The 17,922-nt window shown below is 43.7% G+C and overlaps 1 protein-coding gene across 4 annotated transcripts in view; it reads right to left on the bottom strand.

Moving 5' to 3' along the window:
• The window catches only part of LOC144667787 (inactive phospholipase C-like protein 2), a 218,258-nt gene that overhangs the window by 59,436 nt on the left and 140,900 nt on the right, over positions 1 to 17,922 (bottom strand). For 3 of the 4 annotated variants that reach the window (XR_013573375.1, XM_078529238.1, XM_078529240.1), the window contains exons 2-3: positions 6,608 to 9,094; positions 3,501 to 3,704 (exon numbers count right to left, since the gene is read on the bottom strand). Coding sequence is in view for 3 of the 4 variants with exons in the window: in XM_078529238.1 (XP_078385364.1) it covers positions 3,501 to 3,704; positions 6,608 to 9,094 (2,691 nt within the window). In the remaining variant the exon portion in view is untranslated. The remainder of the gene's footprint in view (positions 1 to 3,500; positions 3,705 to 6,607; positions 9,095 to 17,922) is intronic. The other variant, XM_078529239.1, reaches the window with a different exon arrangement.

The following is a 17,922-nucleotide window of genomic DNA, read 5'->3' as shown; positions in this document are numbered from 1 at the left end:
TCTGTGACTAGTGGTGTGCTTCAGGGATCTGTACTGGGACCATTGTTGTTTGTTGTCTATATCAATGATTTGGATGATAATGTGGTGAATTGGATCAGCAAGTTTGCTGATGACACTAAGATTGGAGGCGTTGTGGACAGCGAGGAAGGCTTTCAAAGCTTGCAGAGAGATCTGGACCAACTGGAAAAATGGGCCAGAAAATGGCAGATGGAATTTAATGCGGAAAAGTGTGAGCTGTTACATTTTGGAAGGTCAAACCAAGGTAGGACATACACAGTAAATGGTAGGGCACTGAGGAGTGCGGAGGAACAAAGGGATCTGGGAGTTCAGATACATAATTCCCTGAAAGCGGTGTCACAGGTAGACAAGGTTGTAAAGAAAGCTTTTGGCATACTGGCCTTCATAAATCAAAGTATTGAGTATAGGAGTTGGGATGTTATGGTGAGGTTGTATAAGACATTGGTGGGGCCAACTTTGGAGTATTGTGTGCAGTTCTGGTCGCCTAACTACAGGAAGGATATCAGTAAGATTGAGAGAGTGCAGAGAAGATTTACTAGGATGTTGCCGGGTCTTAAGGAGTTGAGTTACATTGAAAGAATAAACAGGTTAGGACTTTATTCCTTGGAGCATAGAAGAATGAGCAGAGATTTGATAGAAGTTTACAAAATTGTGAGGGGTATAGACAGAGTAAATGCGAGTAGGCTCTTTCCACTTAGATTAGGAGAAATAAACACAAGAGGACATGGCTTTAGGGTGAAAGGGGAAAGGTTTAGGGGGAACATTAGGGGGAACTTCTTCACTCAGAGAGTGGTGAGAGTGTGGAACGAGCTACCATCTGACGTGGTAAATGTGGGCTCACTCTTAAGTTTTAAGAATAAATTAGATAGATACATGGATGGGAGAGGTCTGGAGGGTTATGGACTAGGTGCAGGTCAATGGGACTAGCGGAATAATATTTCGGCATGGACTAGAAGGGTCGAATGGCCTGTTTTCTGTGCTGTAGTGTTCTATGGTTCTATGGTTCTAACAGCATCTTAAGTCAGCCACTCACTCACTTAACCTGCAGCTGAACCATTAGTGGAGTCCCAGGGAAATTATTTTATTGAAGTAATACAGCAAGAAACTAGATGCCATTTAGATCCAAATACAGTCTCTACAAGTCAGCTTGAATTGTACAGCAACTGCATTTTACAGTTGAAGCTGGATACAATCCCAGTAGCAAACTTCTGCAGTATCATATCCATAAGAAGAAGAAAAGGTCTCATTTCCCTGAACTCTATGATATCACGCTCTTTCATTTCACTTGTAGCCTTTTGATTTACTATTCTTTAACCTTGTAACACCATATCACTTTTAAATAATCAGAATTACTATCTCGACTGCTGCTTATAGCTACTCCAGGAGATCTTTTTGCTCTTGCTATTTCAAGTAACTCTTCCTTTGTCCATAGATAGAATTTGTAGCATCATTCTAAGCATCCACAGTTCAAAGGCCTCTATTTTCTTCTCCAGATACTTATTTATTGACCGAGTTTCTGAAGCATACAGGAAAGTGGATAGAATGTAGCATCTTATGATTGTTTTTCCTTTTTACAAACTTGAGCTTTCTCGTTACTGACACATCCTTTATCTTCACAAAAACCATCTCTATCCTTCTTCTAACTTCTGCATCACATTGACCATCTTCTGTTATCATTTGTCCTAAATAGACAAACTTACCCACTTATTCCAGTGTGACACAATTCACTTCAATCTTTACTCTAGTTTCTTCCATTGTATTCCTTCTGACCACCATTGTTTTTGTCTTTTTTGGTGTTCTTCTCAATCCATATTCTAAACTTCTAGATTTTACCTGATCTACAATATTTTGTAGGGCCTCTTCTTATTCTGCAGCTAGCACAGTGTCATCAGTGGACCGCAAGTTTGTAAATGGAATGTTTTGTTTGTGTACATAAAATAAAATAAATATATTCTAAGAAAAATCAACAGAAATGGTGAGAGGTTAGCAATGTTGCTCATAATTCTTTCACATGAAGGACACTTTTTTTTCTTAAATCCAAAATTGTGTTTTGTTTAAAAAAAAATACTTGCTCACAATTTTCCTTTCACATTTGAAGAAGCCATTATACATTTTGATTTTAATGTTCAGTTTGGCACATTGAGTTAATTAGTTTGACTGTGCATGTTTTGCACGTCCAAGGGTCAAGGTGATGTGTTTGGTCATAGTTAAGTGAACTTATGGGTTTCAGTTCCTGGTTCTTTTTCTCTGCGTCATCCTTCTGTTCAGCCTGAACTAACTTCCTACAAACACTCCAGGAGGCCTAAACAACACAGGAACAATTAGAAATGTTGAGAATTCTTTGCATTTCCTATTAATTAAAGCAACGTGCTGTCTCTGAAAAGATTAAATTCCATTGAGATGGAAGTAAGAATTGTATGGTCACCCTGCTAACAGAGCGCCAGTGAATCTGTTGGGTGAATACCTAAAACACATTAAAATAAGTCTAAGTCAATGAATATTTTCACATTGCGCTTTGGGTTGGAAATCAATGCTTTCCATACTGTTCTCTCCTTGTCAATGTGTTGGTACAGTTATTTGTGTGTGTGTTATATTGAATATAAAACCCAATTTATCTCCCTCGGTGACAGAACTTTTAAATGCCAATTGTTGCTACCCCAAAGCTTAAAACCCAAGTTGTTCATTTTATATATTCTTGAAAAGTGTCCCATAAAATTGAGTCTTTGCACAAAAGCAATCAGCTGTGCTGTACTTAATTATCCGGAGTCTCGGGAGGTTTCTGTGCATCAATCGCTACATTTTACTGGGGATTTCTGAATGTACTCGCATGCTGTGCAATGATTCCCAGTGACTGATTTGGGGGCTCACTTACCAGTCATTCTGGCTTTATGTTGGAATAACTTTTAATTATATTTTATACTCTGAAAACAAAATATTGTGGGTTGGTATATAATTGTTAATTAACCTATCAACTTCAAATATGGCGAATGCATGATTGTTTTGTTATTTTAGTTAAACATCTAACCAGCCCTGCATACCCTAGAGCTTTTACTTCATAAGTTATTTTTGTTTAATTTTAATGCTTGCCAGTATAAGAATAGTCAGAGCTGAGGAATTAAAGACCTTTCAACTCTATAGTCAGGCATGGTGTAATCTCAAGTCAGGTATAGGTCAGTAAAACACAAGGTACCTCTTTCTTAACCTCAGCAATGGGTGCAATTTTTAACTCCATGCAAGTGGGTGGCTTTAGAAAGAGTTAAAATTTCACCCAATGTGTCTTCACCTTGACATCAGAAGAACAGTCCCCACTGCTGCAGTGTGGACTCTTCTGTTTCTCCCATTGTACCTCTGAACAATGATTGCTAATTCAGTGGAAGTGTGTGCAGATATGTGCTGTGGAATTGTATCCTTTAGAAACTGGATGAACATTATTCATTCTCAGATCAGAATGAACAAAGGCAGGACTGAAAGAATGGACTCACTGTATCATAGGCTGCAAGAACCTTCCTGAGCAGATCTGGAACTGGACCCTGCGCCTCCATGGAAGGATACTGTTCGCTGATGTTCAGTGTCACCAACACCGTGTTGTCGCTGTTCAATAACCATGACGACAACGTCAGAATGCACTGCTTCATGTTTGCCGCAGGGGTCAGACCGCACAACTCTTTAAACGAGACCATGGCATTCTGTGTAAAATATAGATCCATGCATATAATATATTGCAGCATCAGCTTTATACATTTTGAACGCCTATAACAAAATTGGTTGCATTATTCAAGCTGGAGCCTTTATAGTACATTAATAATTGAAAATTGTATTATGGAAGCTCAAAAAACTCATTTTGGAAATGACATGAAATCTGATTCCAAGAGTTAATCCTCACAAATATCCAAAAACTAGATTTCTTCATAAATTCTACTTGTGTACCAACCTGCAGCCATTTCAACTTGCATAAACTGACGATATTATCTTTGGGCATTTGAACATTCATTTTCGGTGCAGAGAAATGGTGTCATATAGCAGGACATTGGTTGGAGGTTTCAACAAATTACAATGCCATGAATACTGAACATCAGCTTATCCTCCACAGATACATCAAACCCTAAGGGGAACGGTTGGCATAATTCAATGGAGAACTTTTATCTTTTCATTCAATTTTGTTTCAGCTCAAGATTAAGAATGCTATTGCTGCTCCATTAGGCAGAAGTCTTACAATTTTCACACTGTTGGAAGTATTAGCCCTCTGATGCCCCCCAAGGATCCATTCTTTCCCCCAAACCCCCGACCCCACATCTCTTATTTATCACAGTGACCCCTCTGCGACATCATCCAAAAGCGCGCCAGGTTTCACAAGTACATTGACGACACCCAGCTCTACCTCACCACCACCTGTCTTGAATGCCTTTAGTTTGTCACTGTGCTTGTCTGACATCTAGTACAGTATTGAATGAGCAGAAATTTCCTCCAACTAAATATTGGGAAGACTTAAACCATTGGGCCCCATTTTAATGTCATCGAAATGAATGAGTTTTGAGTGAGTTAAATTTGTTTCATTATCTTTGGGCCCTGCTGCAAACTCTGGTCCCTATTCAGCAGCTCCAGAGCACCCACAGGCAACCCTGAGGCCGAACTAGACCGATCATAACCTTGGTGTCGCATTTGACCCTGAGATGAGCTTCCGACTACATAAGATGGCCACTTAGTGCCACCTCTGTAACATCGCCAAACTCCACCCTTGCCTCAGCTCAACTGCTGCTGAAAATCTCTTCCATGCCTCTAGACTTCACTATTCAATGTTCTCCCAGTGTCTCACCTTTCACCCTCCATAAGCCTGGGTTCATTCCCTTATTTAGGGGAAGTTGGTGGTGTAGTGATGTCGCTAGACTTGTAATCTAGAGCCCAGGCTAATGCTCTGGGGGCACAGGTTCAAATCCCACCACAGCAGCTGGTGGAATTTAAATTCAATTAATAAATCTGGAATATAAAGCTAGTCTCAGTACAGCAACCATGATAACTATCATCGATTGTTGTAAAAATCGAGCTGGTTCACTAATCCCTTTTAGGGAAAGAAATCTGCTATCCTTACTCTGTGGGACTTCAGACTCATAGCAACGTGGTTGACTCACAACTGCCTTTTGAAGTAGCCTAGCAAACTGCTCCTTTCAAGGGCAATTAGGGATGGAGAAAAACTGCTGACCTTGCCAGTGACACCCACAATCCTTGAAAGAATTTTTAAAAATTCACACCAAGTGCCATTCACTCATCATTCCTGTAATCACTGGCGACCAGTTTTATTTTCAAATTCCTCCAAGGCCACTCCTCTTCCTATCTCTAATCTTCCCCAGCCCCACAACCCTCCAGGATCTCAGCGCTCCTCCAATTCTGGCCTCGAGTGTCCCCAATTTTAATCACTGCATCACAGGCAGTTGTGCCTTCAGTTGCCTGGACCCTAAGCTCTGGAATTCCCTCCCTCAAGCTCTCCACCTCTCTACCAGCCTTTCATTTAGTATGTTCATAAAAATCTACCCCTATGACCAAGCTTGTGGCCATCTGCCCTAATATCTCCTTATGTGGCTCGGTGCCAAATTCTGTTTGATTCCACTCCTATGAAGGGCCTTGAGACATTTTATACCTTAATATAAATGCGAGTTGATTTGTTTTTAAACTCTGGGCCATGCACCATCCACAGTTAAAAGGTATTGGGTGTCTTGTTCTATCACATTTCTCTCCCTCCCCTCCCTGTGTCAAGAGGACTACGTCACTTGGCAACTCCTTGACGATGAGCAGGCTGAGACCAGGATCGAGCTCCGCAAAGAGTTATGGTGGGAAATTAAATTCCACTCAGCCTGCAGCAGCCAGGACAGTAAAGCTTGCCTTAGGTTCCCACAGGCTTGGGTGTGGGGAGGAAGTGGGAAAGAAAAATCAGCCAAGATTCCCGCAGCTGAACATTATCCGGCTATCAATTCTGCAAGAGTACACCCAGAACTGTGCACCTGAACTACAGTCCTTCCCCTCAAATAACTTGGGGATCTCCGGTCACAAGCTCACACAAAGATTGGGCACGAGGATGACATACTAGAGGGTCACCATATCCGTGGAACTGCACCATATCAGGCCGACTTAAGGGGGAAAAAAGTACTGGAGAAGGTTAGATTTTCCAACCTTTGAAGAAAACACTTGGAATTGGATCTCATATAAGTTCACAAAAAGCAAAGCATTACAGGAAAGTTAAATCTGTAAAATCACTTTTAAGTTAAATTATAAGAATAGAACCAGGGCACACAGGTTGTGTGCAAGAGAAGGACAAAGTTAACAGTATTACTGGAAAATTCTTCACACAAGGGGTGGTTAACAGATAGAATGGATTATCGGATAGAGTGGTGGACACGGAATGCTTGGAATCATTTAAGAACTTAACGCTGCATGAGGGGGTCCTTAGTGGCTTTGTGGATGGAAAAACTAAAATGGACTGAATAGCCTTCCTCACTCGTAATTATCTTCTGATGTGGCAAGAGGATGGGTTAAGAGAAGAAAATAGGAGAGAAAATAAGAGGCAAAACTGGTGGTACAAAAACGTAACAAACAGTACCTGTACATTTTCTCGTAAATCCGTTGCTTCACGTAAAGGTTGAGTGGCTGCCCTAAAAACTTCGTCTATAACTTTGATCCCTATAGTTTTGGTTGAAGTGTACTCTCTGGCTTTCTTCCCTTTGCGAACAGAAATCCCCCTTTTCTGGGATTTCCCTCCACCTCGTCGGTTGGTGATGGCCACGTGTATGAATAATGTGCTATGGGGCAGAAATTCTCCCGTCAAAGACTGGAGGGGCACGTGCCTGTATCCTGCCTGCAGGCATTCAAAGGGAATAGTGTACTGTGCAATGAATTCATCTCCGATGTAGTCGTCGTCTAAAACTACAAACCGTAACAATGCAAGCTCAGGTAAATTAATCTGAAACTCAAAGCTTTCATCAAAGATGGGGTTGTCCTCATTTTGCGTCACTGTCTTAGTCCTTTGTTCTGTACAGTCAGCTGGTATGCCATGAATCTCTACATAGACATATGGCTCCACAACATCACCCTTGGCTGCAGAACCTTTGGGTTTCGGTAGATTTTGACCACTGATGATTTTGATGTGTAGTAGCTGGGCTGACACCCCAGGTAGTGAGTCCTTGGCGTTAGCACTGAAGTAGGACACCTCTTCTCTCATGATAGCAGGGCGAAGAACATACCCACAGTTTCCATTCTGACGAAACCAGCCAATATTGAGATCCATCATTAGCCCAGGAGTCTGATAGTTCATGGCTACTATTTGGCAGCCACATTTCCAAAAATCCTGAGGGTTCATATTACTGGCATCGATCCTCATGGGGCTTGGGTAGACCCTGGACAAGAACTTCTTATTATAAATTACAAAGTCCTCTGGATATTCATTGGCATATCTGCTTGCCACTACCTCATTAAATGAACAGATTTCCCAATATTTCTGCTTTCTTTTGGAAACTTCGAAGTCCTTAAACTGTACCGATATGCAGACGCTCACTAGATCAGACAGCTCTTTGGAAAGCCTCAGTTTTTTCTCAGTGACTGTGTTCACTTGATCAGCATCATCTTCCCCCATCCTTTGACACATTTCAATTCCTTCATCTTCATCACTAACATCTCCTTCAGAATCACAACAATTCCCAGGTAACTTTTTACCTTTTAGAAGAATCTTCCCTTTGAGTTGTTCTGGCGATGGGAGATAATTCTCCTCTGGGCCCGGAGAGTCCGCATGCAGTCTATCTCCCAGAATCTTCTTTAGGTGCTGAGCCATCACTTTCTGCTGTTTAACTGAACAATGTGTGACCAAGCAAAGGATCAGTGGATGTTCAGAAGCCACAAAAGCATACTTGTTTATCACATCAAGAACACACCGAAAGGCTACCTGTGTTGTCATCAAACGACCAACATAAATTGAAGGCTCATTATCGGGACCATCCCAAACCACCAGTTCAATACTACGGCAACCCATCCTCAGAGCTCGTATATACCCATTCATATCTGAAGAGCCCCAGAAATGGTCCTCCAACAGACAAGCGTTATGGGATGCATTAATGTAGTAATGGGACAAAGGCTGAGTCATATCTTGGCACACATTTTCATGTTGCAGATCAAAAATATGACAATCAATTGATAGGAGATAATTTGTGAAGCCATCTATGGAGAGGAATCCTTTTTCCTGGCCTTCCTGTGATGGTTCATATTTGCGAATGATTTCCAAACATGTATCTTCCGTGACACCCTCCATCCCCTGTTCTGCATCCAGGAATAGCATAAGGTCCTTGGAGTCGAGGTATTCTTTATTGCTGGAAAACTGTACGAGCAGAAAAAACACTTCTGATCGTGTGCAGAGCTCACAGTAAGCCTCGGTGAAGATCTCCAATGTAATCTCCGTCCCCAGTTTGTCCTTTGCTTTCTGTAATTCTTTGAATTTAAGTTCAGCTTTTGTGGTCCTCATTCCAGGGCTTAGGCCCTTAATTAGTTGGACAGCCCTAGCCAGCAGAATGTGGCCCTCTTTTGCAACATCTGCAGCATGAAATACAGATTCTAGCCATGAGGAGCGTAAGCTGTTTTGATTTGACTCTATCATGTGAAGTGTGTGCTTTCCATATGAAACCAGGTACCTCAGTCCCATAACCCAAGTGTTCACAATATCAGCAGAACTAGCCACCAAGTCTAATGACTCATAGTTATCCCCGTATATTATTGAAAAAGCACATTCGTCTGAAAATTGGTCCGATATCCCATTATTGCGAAGCACAGGTGTCTTCTTTCCCAATCTCACTTCTTTGATGGATTTTATATCAATTTTTGCCTTTTCAGAGTCTTTTTTAGACGGCTCCCATCTCAGGGACCTCATGTCGGAGCCGAGGATAAAGTAACGGTTGTACACTCTGGAGTTGGAGCGAACCTTTTTCATCTCACATCCCTCCAGCATGAAGGAAATGCAGGCAGCGGCGCTGCTAATTTTCCGGTCGTTGGGCATACTGCTGAAAGAGACCGTTTTCTTCCTGTCCCGTCTCTGCCGTGACCCATCCTGAAGCAAACAAGAAATTCAAGTAGAACAAAATCAGTAAGAGCTGATAAAACAATTGCTTAACAAATACCCCAACTAAAAGGTCAGTAAGACGGTTGCACTGAAAAAGTTACAGGATTCCACAAGTAAACTCACTTCCCGCCACCACCAATTCTCCTCACTTCTCCCCCAACCCTTTGAAACCAGCATGTAGGGGCAGATGGCATTATATACTGTAGCTAAACTCAAAGATACATTTTTCCATTTTAATTAATTTTTGATGGGCTCATTCTGAAAAGCAATGGCTTTCTAGCTCCCTTTTTTCAAATACTATTTGTCATCAACTTGACACTCACATCTAACCCAAAGCAGAGTCCCTGCAGAAAATTGAAAGTCATTTGTAATAATTATTGTATAAAAAACAGAATCTAATAGGTGTCAGTGAAACCCCAGTGTGGTCTGCCCCAATCCATTACTCACTCAAACTACATCTGCAAAATTGCATATGTGGCAGTCATCCAAGAAAATACAAATTCATGCTTTTCTGTGAAATGCCATGACCTTAAATACCATTTGCAGTTTTCAAAACATACAGCAACTGCCCAACCACTTAATGGTCTTAAAATTGCTTTCACAAGAATAGCCACTCTCAAAACGTCACTAGGAAAAAGATGAGAAATTCGGACAGTAAGTATCCTGCTCTATATCCATGAAGATATCTTAACAAACCCACCCATTTTCATCCAATTTAACCCTTCTGTAGATCTCAGACTACTTGTGTGAACCAATGGTTTCAGCTGCTTGTGGGCTGATAGCAAAGTAAGTTCTTGCAAGTTATCAATATCTTTTTGATCTAGTTTGTGTGAAATGTTAACAGGAGCTCACGAGCAGTCTGTTGATAAACCTATCACCAACTCTATGATAAGCTCCAAGATGGATATCTTGAGCTAAAGAGCAGCAGCAACTATACTGTAACGATAATTTAATATAGTTGCTTGGTAGTACAGAACTTGACTGTTGCTGGGAAAAGAGCCATGCTGTTGAAGCTTCTCATCTCACACTCCAGATCATGAGTCAGGTTCACAATGTGGCTCACTTATGCTTGCTAGAGACTGCATATATTCATAGGCAGGGAACTGGCCTCTGCAGGTAAAATAAGCATGTCCAAGCATTGCACCTTTTTAAAAAGTTAAACAAAAGCGTAGAGGACAATATTCCCCTGGTGCATCCTTCATGGCAATGTCTCAACCAATCAGCATCCCTTTCTCATGCAGTATAAATTGTTGCACCCTTTAAAATTTGACATTCTTAGGTATGCCCTGATGAGTGTGAGATGAAAAGCTTCAACAGAATGTCTTTTTTTTCAGTGATAATTTAATAGTAGCTTTAATGTTGCTTCTCAAGTCTCCTAACATTGGAGGAGCATAGGAATTTCTTATTTACAAACACACAACTCGATATTAGGAAAATACTTGCATTTACAAAGAAAGAACAAATTAGGGTTTTTAATACCATCTTTCACAACTTTGGGATGCCCAAAGTGCCTCAAGACCAGTGAAGTTTTTAACTGCAATACAAGGAAATGTACCACCCAACTTGCACAAATAAAAGTAACCAACTAATCTGATTTATCCTGGGTTATTCTAGACTTTTGAACATGTTGTGCACAGATCCCAAAATAGCTGATGAAGGTTTCATACTAATCAATAAAATAGCAACTGACAGAAAGAAACATTTCTCAATATCAATGAACCAATTGAAGGCAATTGAGTGTTATGGCCTGGTAGCATATTCATGAAACTCCTGTGGTTCAATGTGAACCAAAGGCAGTGTTGGCCATAGAATCACATACTGGACCATCAAAATACTGAATCGTAGTGTGATCTTGTGAAGGTACGCAGCCAAGATCCTTCACATATTAAGATGGCAATCGCTGTTGTACCAGGTAGAAGCCAGATTAAGTGGGACAGGGAATGAAAATCAAGAATTCAGAATAGCGCAATGGTAAATAATACAATATAAATCCATTTAGCAGTGTAAAGATGAATAAATCAAAGGATCATATTGAAATTTCTCTCTCTCTCTTTAGGAGTGCAGCTATGATTTTTCAAATGACAACTTACCCATATGCTCATTGTCTCTATCGTCAGTGCGTATTTTAGTTTACAATTGTAAACAGGCTAACTCAAACTAGTGCCAGATGTTTTCCTGTGAACCTGCTATATTCAACAATAGAACGCTGCTCAGTTTGAGATGATTTCCTGATTACGAGGCTATGGCAAAACTTTAAAGTACTTTTAGCTGTTCCTCCCCACAGGGCCTCAGTTTGTGTGAAGATGGAACCAATGATAACCTTAGTCTAGTTTGAGGTGAAAGGGACAGTTCACATCCCACGATACTTAAAAGATGATGAAATTAAATTTATTTTTAGAAGAAGCTATATTTTGTGGCTTATAGACTCATTTAAAGACGATCAAAAATTAACTCCTTCCGATGAACAGTTAATAAGGTAACAAGGCTGGAATTAAAGACTCTAGAAGTTGGGAATAGCAAAATCTGCAGATCAAAGTGCTTAACCAATGATATCAAATAAAAGTGTTAAACTCTTCTGTCTTTACACGTGATGCAATGGAGGTCCAAGGGCCCAAACATTCCTTTCAAGTGAAGCAGCATTTCACTTGCATTTCCCTCAATTTAGTCTACTGCACTCGTTGCTCCCAATGCAGTTTCCTCTACATTGGAGAGACCAAACGCAGACTGAGTGACCGCTTTGCAGAACACCTTCGGTCTGTCCACATGACCCAGACCTCCCTGTCGCTTGCCATTTCAACACTCCACCCTGCTCTCATGCCCACATGTCCATCCTTGGCTTGCTGTAATGTTCCAGTGAAGCTCAACGCAAACTGGAGGAACAGCACCTCATCTTCCGACTAGACACTTTACAGCCTTCCGGACTGAACTATGAGTTCAACAATTTTAGATCATGAACTCTCTCCACCATCCTCACCCCCTTTCCGATCCCCCCCTTTTTTTCCCCAATAATTTATATAGATTTTTCTTTTCCCACCTATTTCCATTATTTTTAAATGTATTTCCATCCATTGTTTCATCTCTACCTTTTAGCCTATTTCGATCCCTTCCCCCCCACCCCACCCCACCCCCACTAGGGCTATCTGTACCTTGCTTGTCCTGCTTTCTACCCTTAATTAGCACATTCCTTAGATAATATCACCACCTTCAACACCTCTTTCTCCTTTTGTCTATGACATCTTTTGGCTATCTCCACCTATCACTGGCCCTCTATCCAGCTCTACTCCCCCTTAAACCAGCTTATATTTCACCTCTTTTCTATTTTTACTTAGTTCTGTTGAAGAGTCATACAGACTCGAAACGTTAACTGTGTTCCTCTCCGCAGATGCTGCCAGACCTGTTGAGTCTTTCCAGGTACATTTATTTTTGTTTTGGATTTCCAGCATCCACAGTTTTTTGCTTTTATGCAATGGAGGTAATTTGTATAAGTCTGCCAAGCAGCTTACAATCTGTAACATAACACAGAGATCAGGAATTGTATTAACTGGTCTATAAAAGTAGTCACATCACCACAATCAGTGGGTATTTGTCTCTGTCCATGTTGCTCTGTGAAGGAACTGTATTATTCAAGCTATTCCTCCAATTCCATTTACCCAGTCCAGCAATGCACTTCTACAAACAGGACCATGCCGCCTATGAACCAAAGTGCTGCCTTAATCATGAAGAAAAAATAGTGTGTTGCAGGATTAGCATTTGCCCACTTGGTACAAGAGATGTTCAATATGTCCTTTTGAATAGGCGCCAGAAAAATGTGCCACATTGTTCAATTTAATCCACATTAAAATTACTGGGCTCTACATTAGATGCAAGAGATTCACACAGAAGCAAAAACTAAAGGGCTGCACAATATTAAAATTACAACCAATTTATTTCTTGACTTATAATTAAGTTTCCTGGAATCGTTTACTGCACATTCTTGCCTCTGTGCCTGAGGCATTCTATTTCACTGGCATGGCATGGAAATACTGTTGACCTGAGTAAATTAAATGGCCCATGGCTGCTGCTCAGGCTGCTCCCTCAATTGCCCTGAAATAATTTAAGAGATTGATGTTCAACATGTCCAGCTATTGTGGAGCAACAAGCGATGAAGGGAGTAGGATACTGAACTATATATAGTCAAAACAATGAAGTACGTCACAGGAAGAAATGTCCAAACTGTTGTGTTCTTGTCAAGCCACATCCTGATTACTGGGCGAAATTGTCCCAGGTTTGCATTAAATGAGGTAGCGGGCAGGAAAATGGATGTTTAACTCACTGGCCGCAATGGCGTCTTTTTGCACCATATCGTCCTATTTCCGGCATGTCTTGTCTCACTAATTATGCGTTCATGGGGAACACACTGACTCACTGGTGGGCAGGCTCAGGTTTGCAACCTCAATGCTTCCTTGCTCCGGGCGCCACATTTAAGGGGTACCAGAGCACATGCCTACTTCATGTCTTCAGACCAGGACTGCTCCAGGCGACAGATGACCCCATAAGCAAAAAAGAAAGCAACCCCCAAAATCTAGTGCCGCTGCTCTGAGGTGCTTGCTGGTTGCAGTGGAAGGCCACTGCAATGTCCTGTATCCCTGATCTGGCCACAGGAGGTTCACCAGAGTCACCAATCCGGCCTGAGAGGCAGTGGCAGCGGTGGTCAGCGCCACTGGAGCACAGAGGTCAGCCATCCAGTGCTCTCATCCATTCTGCCAGGGTAAGTCAACCACCTCACCATTCACAACTCACACACTGCCAAACCCATTACACATCCACAGGGATCTCACACCTCAAGGAACAACACCACTAACTCTCACACATCCCCTCACATCTCCATCAGGCTCATACCCTCTCACGCTCACATCCTCATCCTGTCCATGGCTCCACTCACCACACAAACATTCCACACTGTGCCGTGTGTCCTGCTCACACTCTCTCCATCTGTTTTCATGCAGGAGAAGCTGGCTCATAACAGCAGGGAGCGGTCCCAGACCAGGGGTGGAGCGGCCTACGTTAGACCCCTCAGTCACTTTGCGGAGTGTGCCAACAGGTTGCCTGGTGAGGATATAGACCATGCCTGTGCCAATGGGGTAGGTGGCGGTGATACCCATGTGAGGATCCTGCACGATATCATCCCTCTCTCAATGCAACTGTGAGTGCTCTCTCTCCTGCTTTTGACTCTGCTGCCATGCGCTAATTATCTCCAACAGGAACGCAAGCTCCAACAACTCATCGACACCAACGCCCATCCAGGACCCTCCACCCCTGCCTGTCCCGCTGACCCCATCCCGTCTTCCAATCCCAGCCCCGGCCGTGTATTCACCGTACCCTCTGACCTTCCCCTCTCCGATGCTAAATGTTCAGTGCTCATCAAACGACTCAGTTTCATACCCTTACACCCTCACCTCAATGAATTTTGGGCTCGGCACGATGTTGAACTCTTTTTCCGCTGCCTTCGTCTCTGTGCTCACATCTTTGGGCAGGAGTCCTCTCCCCGTTCAACGGATCCTTTTACCCACCTCCAATATTCTCCCTCCACCTGGACCCCTCCCTCTGGATTCATACCTGCTCTTGATCTTTTCATTGAGAACTGTCCGCGTGACATCAGTCATCTCAATTTCTCTGCTCCTCTCACCCACTTTAATCTGTCTCTCTCTGAACTCGCTGCACTCCATTCTCTCAGGTCCAACCCTGACTTTGTCATCAAACGCGCTGACAAGGGTGGTGCTGTTTTTGTCTGGCACACTGACCTCTACCTCGCAGAGGCTGAGTGTCAACTCGCAGACACTTCCTCCTACCTCCCCGTGGACCATGACCCCACCACTGAACATCAAGTCATTGTTTCCAGGACTGTCACTGACCTCATCTCCTCTGGAGATCTTCCTTCCACAGCTTCCAACCTGATAGTCTCCCAACCTCGAACAGCCCGCTTCTACCTCCTACCCGAAATCCACAAACAGGACTGTCCTGGCAGACCGATCGTGTCAGCCTGTTCCTGCCCCACGGAACTCATTTCTTGCTATCTTGACTCCATTCTCTCTCCCCTTGTCCAGTATCTTCCCACCTACATCCGCGATTCCTCTCACATCCTACATCATATCAACAATTTCCAGTTCCCTGGCCCCAACCATCTCCTCTTCACCATGGATGTCCAATCCCTCTACACCTCCATCCCCCACGGGATGGTCTGATGGCTCTCCGCTTCTTCCTCGAATAGAGGCCCGAACAATCCCCATCCACCACTACTCTCCTCCATCTGGCCGAACTTGTTCTCTCACTGAACAATTTCTCCTTAAACTTGTCTCACTTCCTCCAAATAAAAGGTGTGGCTATGGGTACCCACATGGGCCCCAGTTATGCCTGTCTCTTTATGGGGTATGTGGAACATTCCTTGTTCCAGTCCTACTCTGGCCCCCTCCCACAACTCTTTCTCCGGTACATCGATGACTGCTTCGGTGCTGCTTCATGCTCTCGCCTGGACCTGGAAAAATTTATTAATTTTGCTTCCAATTTCCACCCCTCCATCATATTCACATGGTCCATCACTGACATTTCCCTCCCCTTCCTTGACCTCTCTGCCTCAATTTCTGGTGATAGACTGTCCACCAATATTCATTACAAGCCTACCGACTCCCACAACTACCTCGACTACAGCTCCTCACACCCCGCTTCCTGTAAGGACTCCATCCTATTCTCTCATCTCCTTCACCTCCATCGTATCTGTTCTAATGATGCCACTTTCAAAAACAGTTCCTCTGACATGTCTTCCTTCTTCCTTAATGGAGGTTTTCCACCCACGGTGGTTGACAGGGCCCTCAACCATGTCCGGCCCATCTCCCGCACATCCACCCTCAGACCTTCCTCTCCCTCTCAGAACCATGATAGGGTCTCCCTTGTCCTCACTTATCACCCCAACAGCCTCCGCAATCAAAGGATCATCCTCCGCCATTTCCGCCAACTCCAGCATGATGCCACCACCAAACACATCTTCCCTTCACCCCCTCCCGGCGGCATTCCGTAGGGATCGTTCCCTCCGGGACACCCTGGTCCACTCCTCCATCACCCCCTACACCTCAACCCCCTCCCACGGCACCTTCCCATGCAACCACAGAAGGTGTAACACCTGCGCCTTTACTTCCCCCCTCCTCATCGTCCAAGGCCCAAACACTCCTTTCAAGTAAAGCAGCATTTCACTTGCATTTCCCTCAATTTAGTCTACTGCATTCGCTGCTCCCAATGTGCTTTCCTCTACACTGGAGAGACCAAACACAGACTGGGTGACCACTTTGTGGAACACCTTCGGTCTGTCCGCAAACATGACCCAGATCTTCCTGTCGCTTGCCATTTCAACACTCCACCCTGCTCTCATGCCCACATGTCCGTCCTTGGCTTGCTGCAATGTTCCAGTGAAGCTCAACGCAAACTGGAGGAACAGCACCTCATCTTCCGACTAGGCACTTTACAGCCTTCCGGACTTAACATTGATTTCAACAACTTCAGATCATGAACTCTCTCCTCCATCCCCACCCCCTTTCTGATCCCCCTTTTCCCATATTTTATATTTTTAAAATATATTTTTCTTTTCCCACTTATTTTTAAAACTATCATTTTATCTCCACCTTTTAGCCCATTTCGATCCCTTCCCCCCACCCCACCCCCACTAGGGCTATCTGTACCTTGCTCGTCCTGCTTTCTACCCTTAATGTCACCATTAGCACATTCCTTAGCTAATATCACCACCATCAACACCCCTTTGTCCTTTTGTCTATGACATCTTTGGCAATCTCTTCTTTGCCTCCACCTATCACTGATCCTCTATCCAGCTCTACCTGTCCCACCCCCCCCCAACCAGCTTATATTTCACCACATTTCTATATTTCTTTAGTTCTGATGAACAGTCTTACAGACTTGAAACGTTAACTGTGTTCCTCTCCGCAGATGCTATCAGACCTGCTGAGTTTTTCCAGCTATTTTTGTTCTTGTATCAAATTTCCAGCATCCGCAGTATTTTGCTTTTTTCTACTTATCTCTACTTTGGTTCACAGGGAGCTCTGCCAAGCAACCGATGTCCTCAGACAACCAGTCTCTCAGTTCCATCCAGATCCTCACCTCCAGCCAAGAGGACACCTCCTCCATTGAAGAGCTGCAAATTAGCAGCCTGGAAAACCCATCACAGCGCTTACCCACACCCTGCACCAGCGTGGAGACACACACCTCGGTGGGACCCAGATCTAGAGCAGGCTCAGGTTCACAATCTGGTGCTCACTGCACAGATGTGTCCACAGCAGCAGGAGACAGGTGCAGCTGAGCTCCCCGACACTCAGAGGACCGCCGGGAAAGAGACATCTGTGAGGTCCAAGTCAGATGATGGGCCTCTGGATTCGGCCTTCCAACTCATCCTGGAGAGTCAGCAGAAGACAGGGGGACATCACGCAGAGTATTGTTGGGAGCTTTCAACAGAGTAGCATGCTGGTCGGAGGAGTGCATCCACCTGCTCTCTGATGAAGTGGTGCCCACATGTGCACGTATGCAGGTCTCCATGGGAAGGATGCCATATGCTACTGAGACCCTGATCCAGCAGAACACAGATGCGTGCAGACCTGCACTCCATTGTACTAGCCACGGATGAGTTCCTGCAGTGGCAATGGAAGAGGGAAACGGGGCCCCTCGATATCTCCTCAGGTGCTCCTTCCCCTCAAGGAGCCAGGCCGGGGCCCTCGGGCACCTGAAAGGAGGAAGGAGTGGCAGCTGGACACCCCTGGGTCATCCACTCAGGAATGTCAGAG

This window comes from Cetorhinus maximus, chromosome 25 (assembly GCF_964194155.1).
Source record: "Cetorhinus maximus chromosome 25, sCetMax3.hap1.1, whole genome shotgun sequence".
NCBI classification, from domain to species: domain Eukaryota; kingdom Metazoa; phylum Chordata; class Chondrichthyes; order Lamniformes; family Cetorhinidae; genus Cetorhinus; species Cetorhinus maximus.
This window is presented reverse-complemented; position numbering and strand designations above follow the sequence as displayed.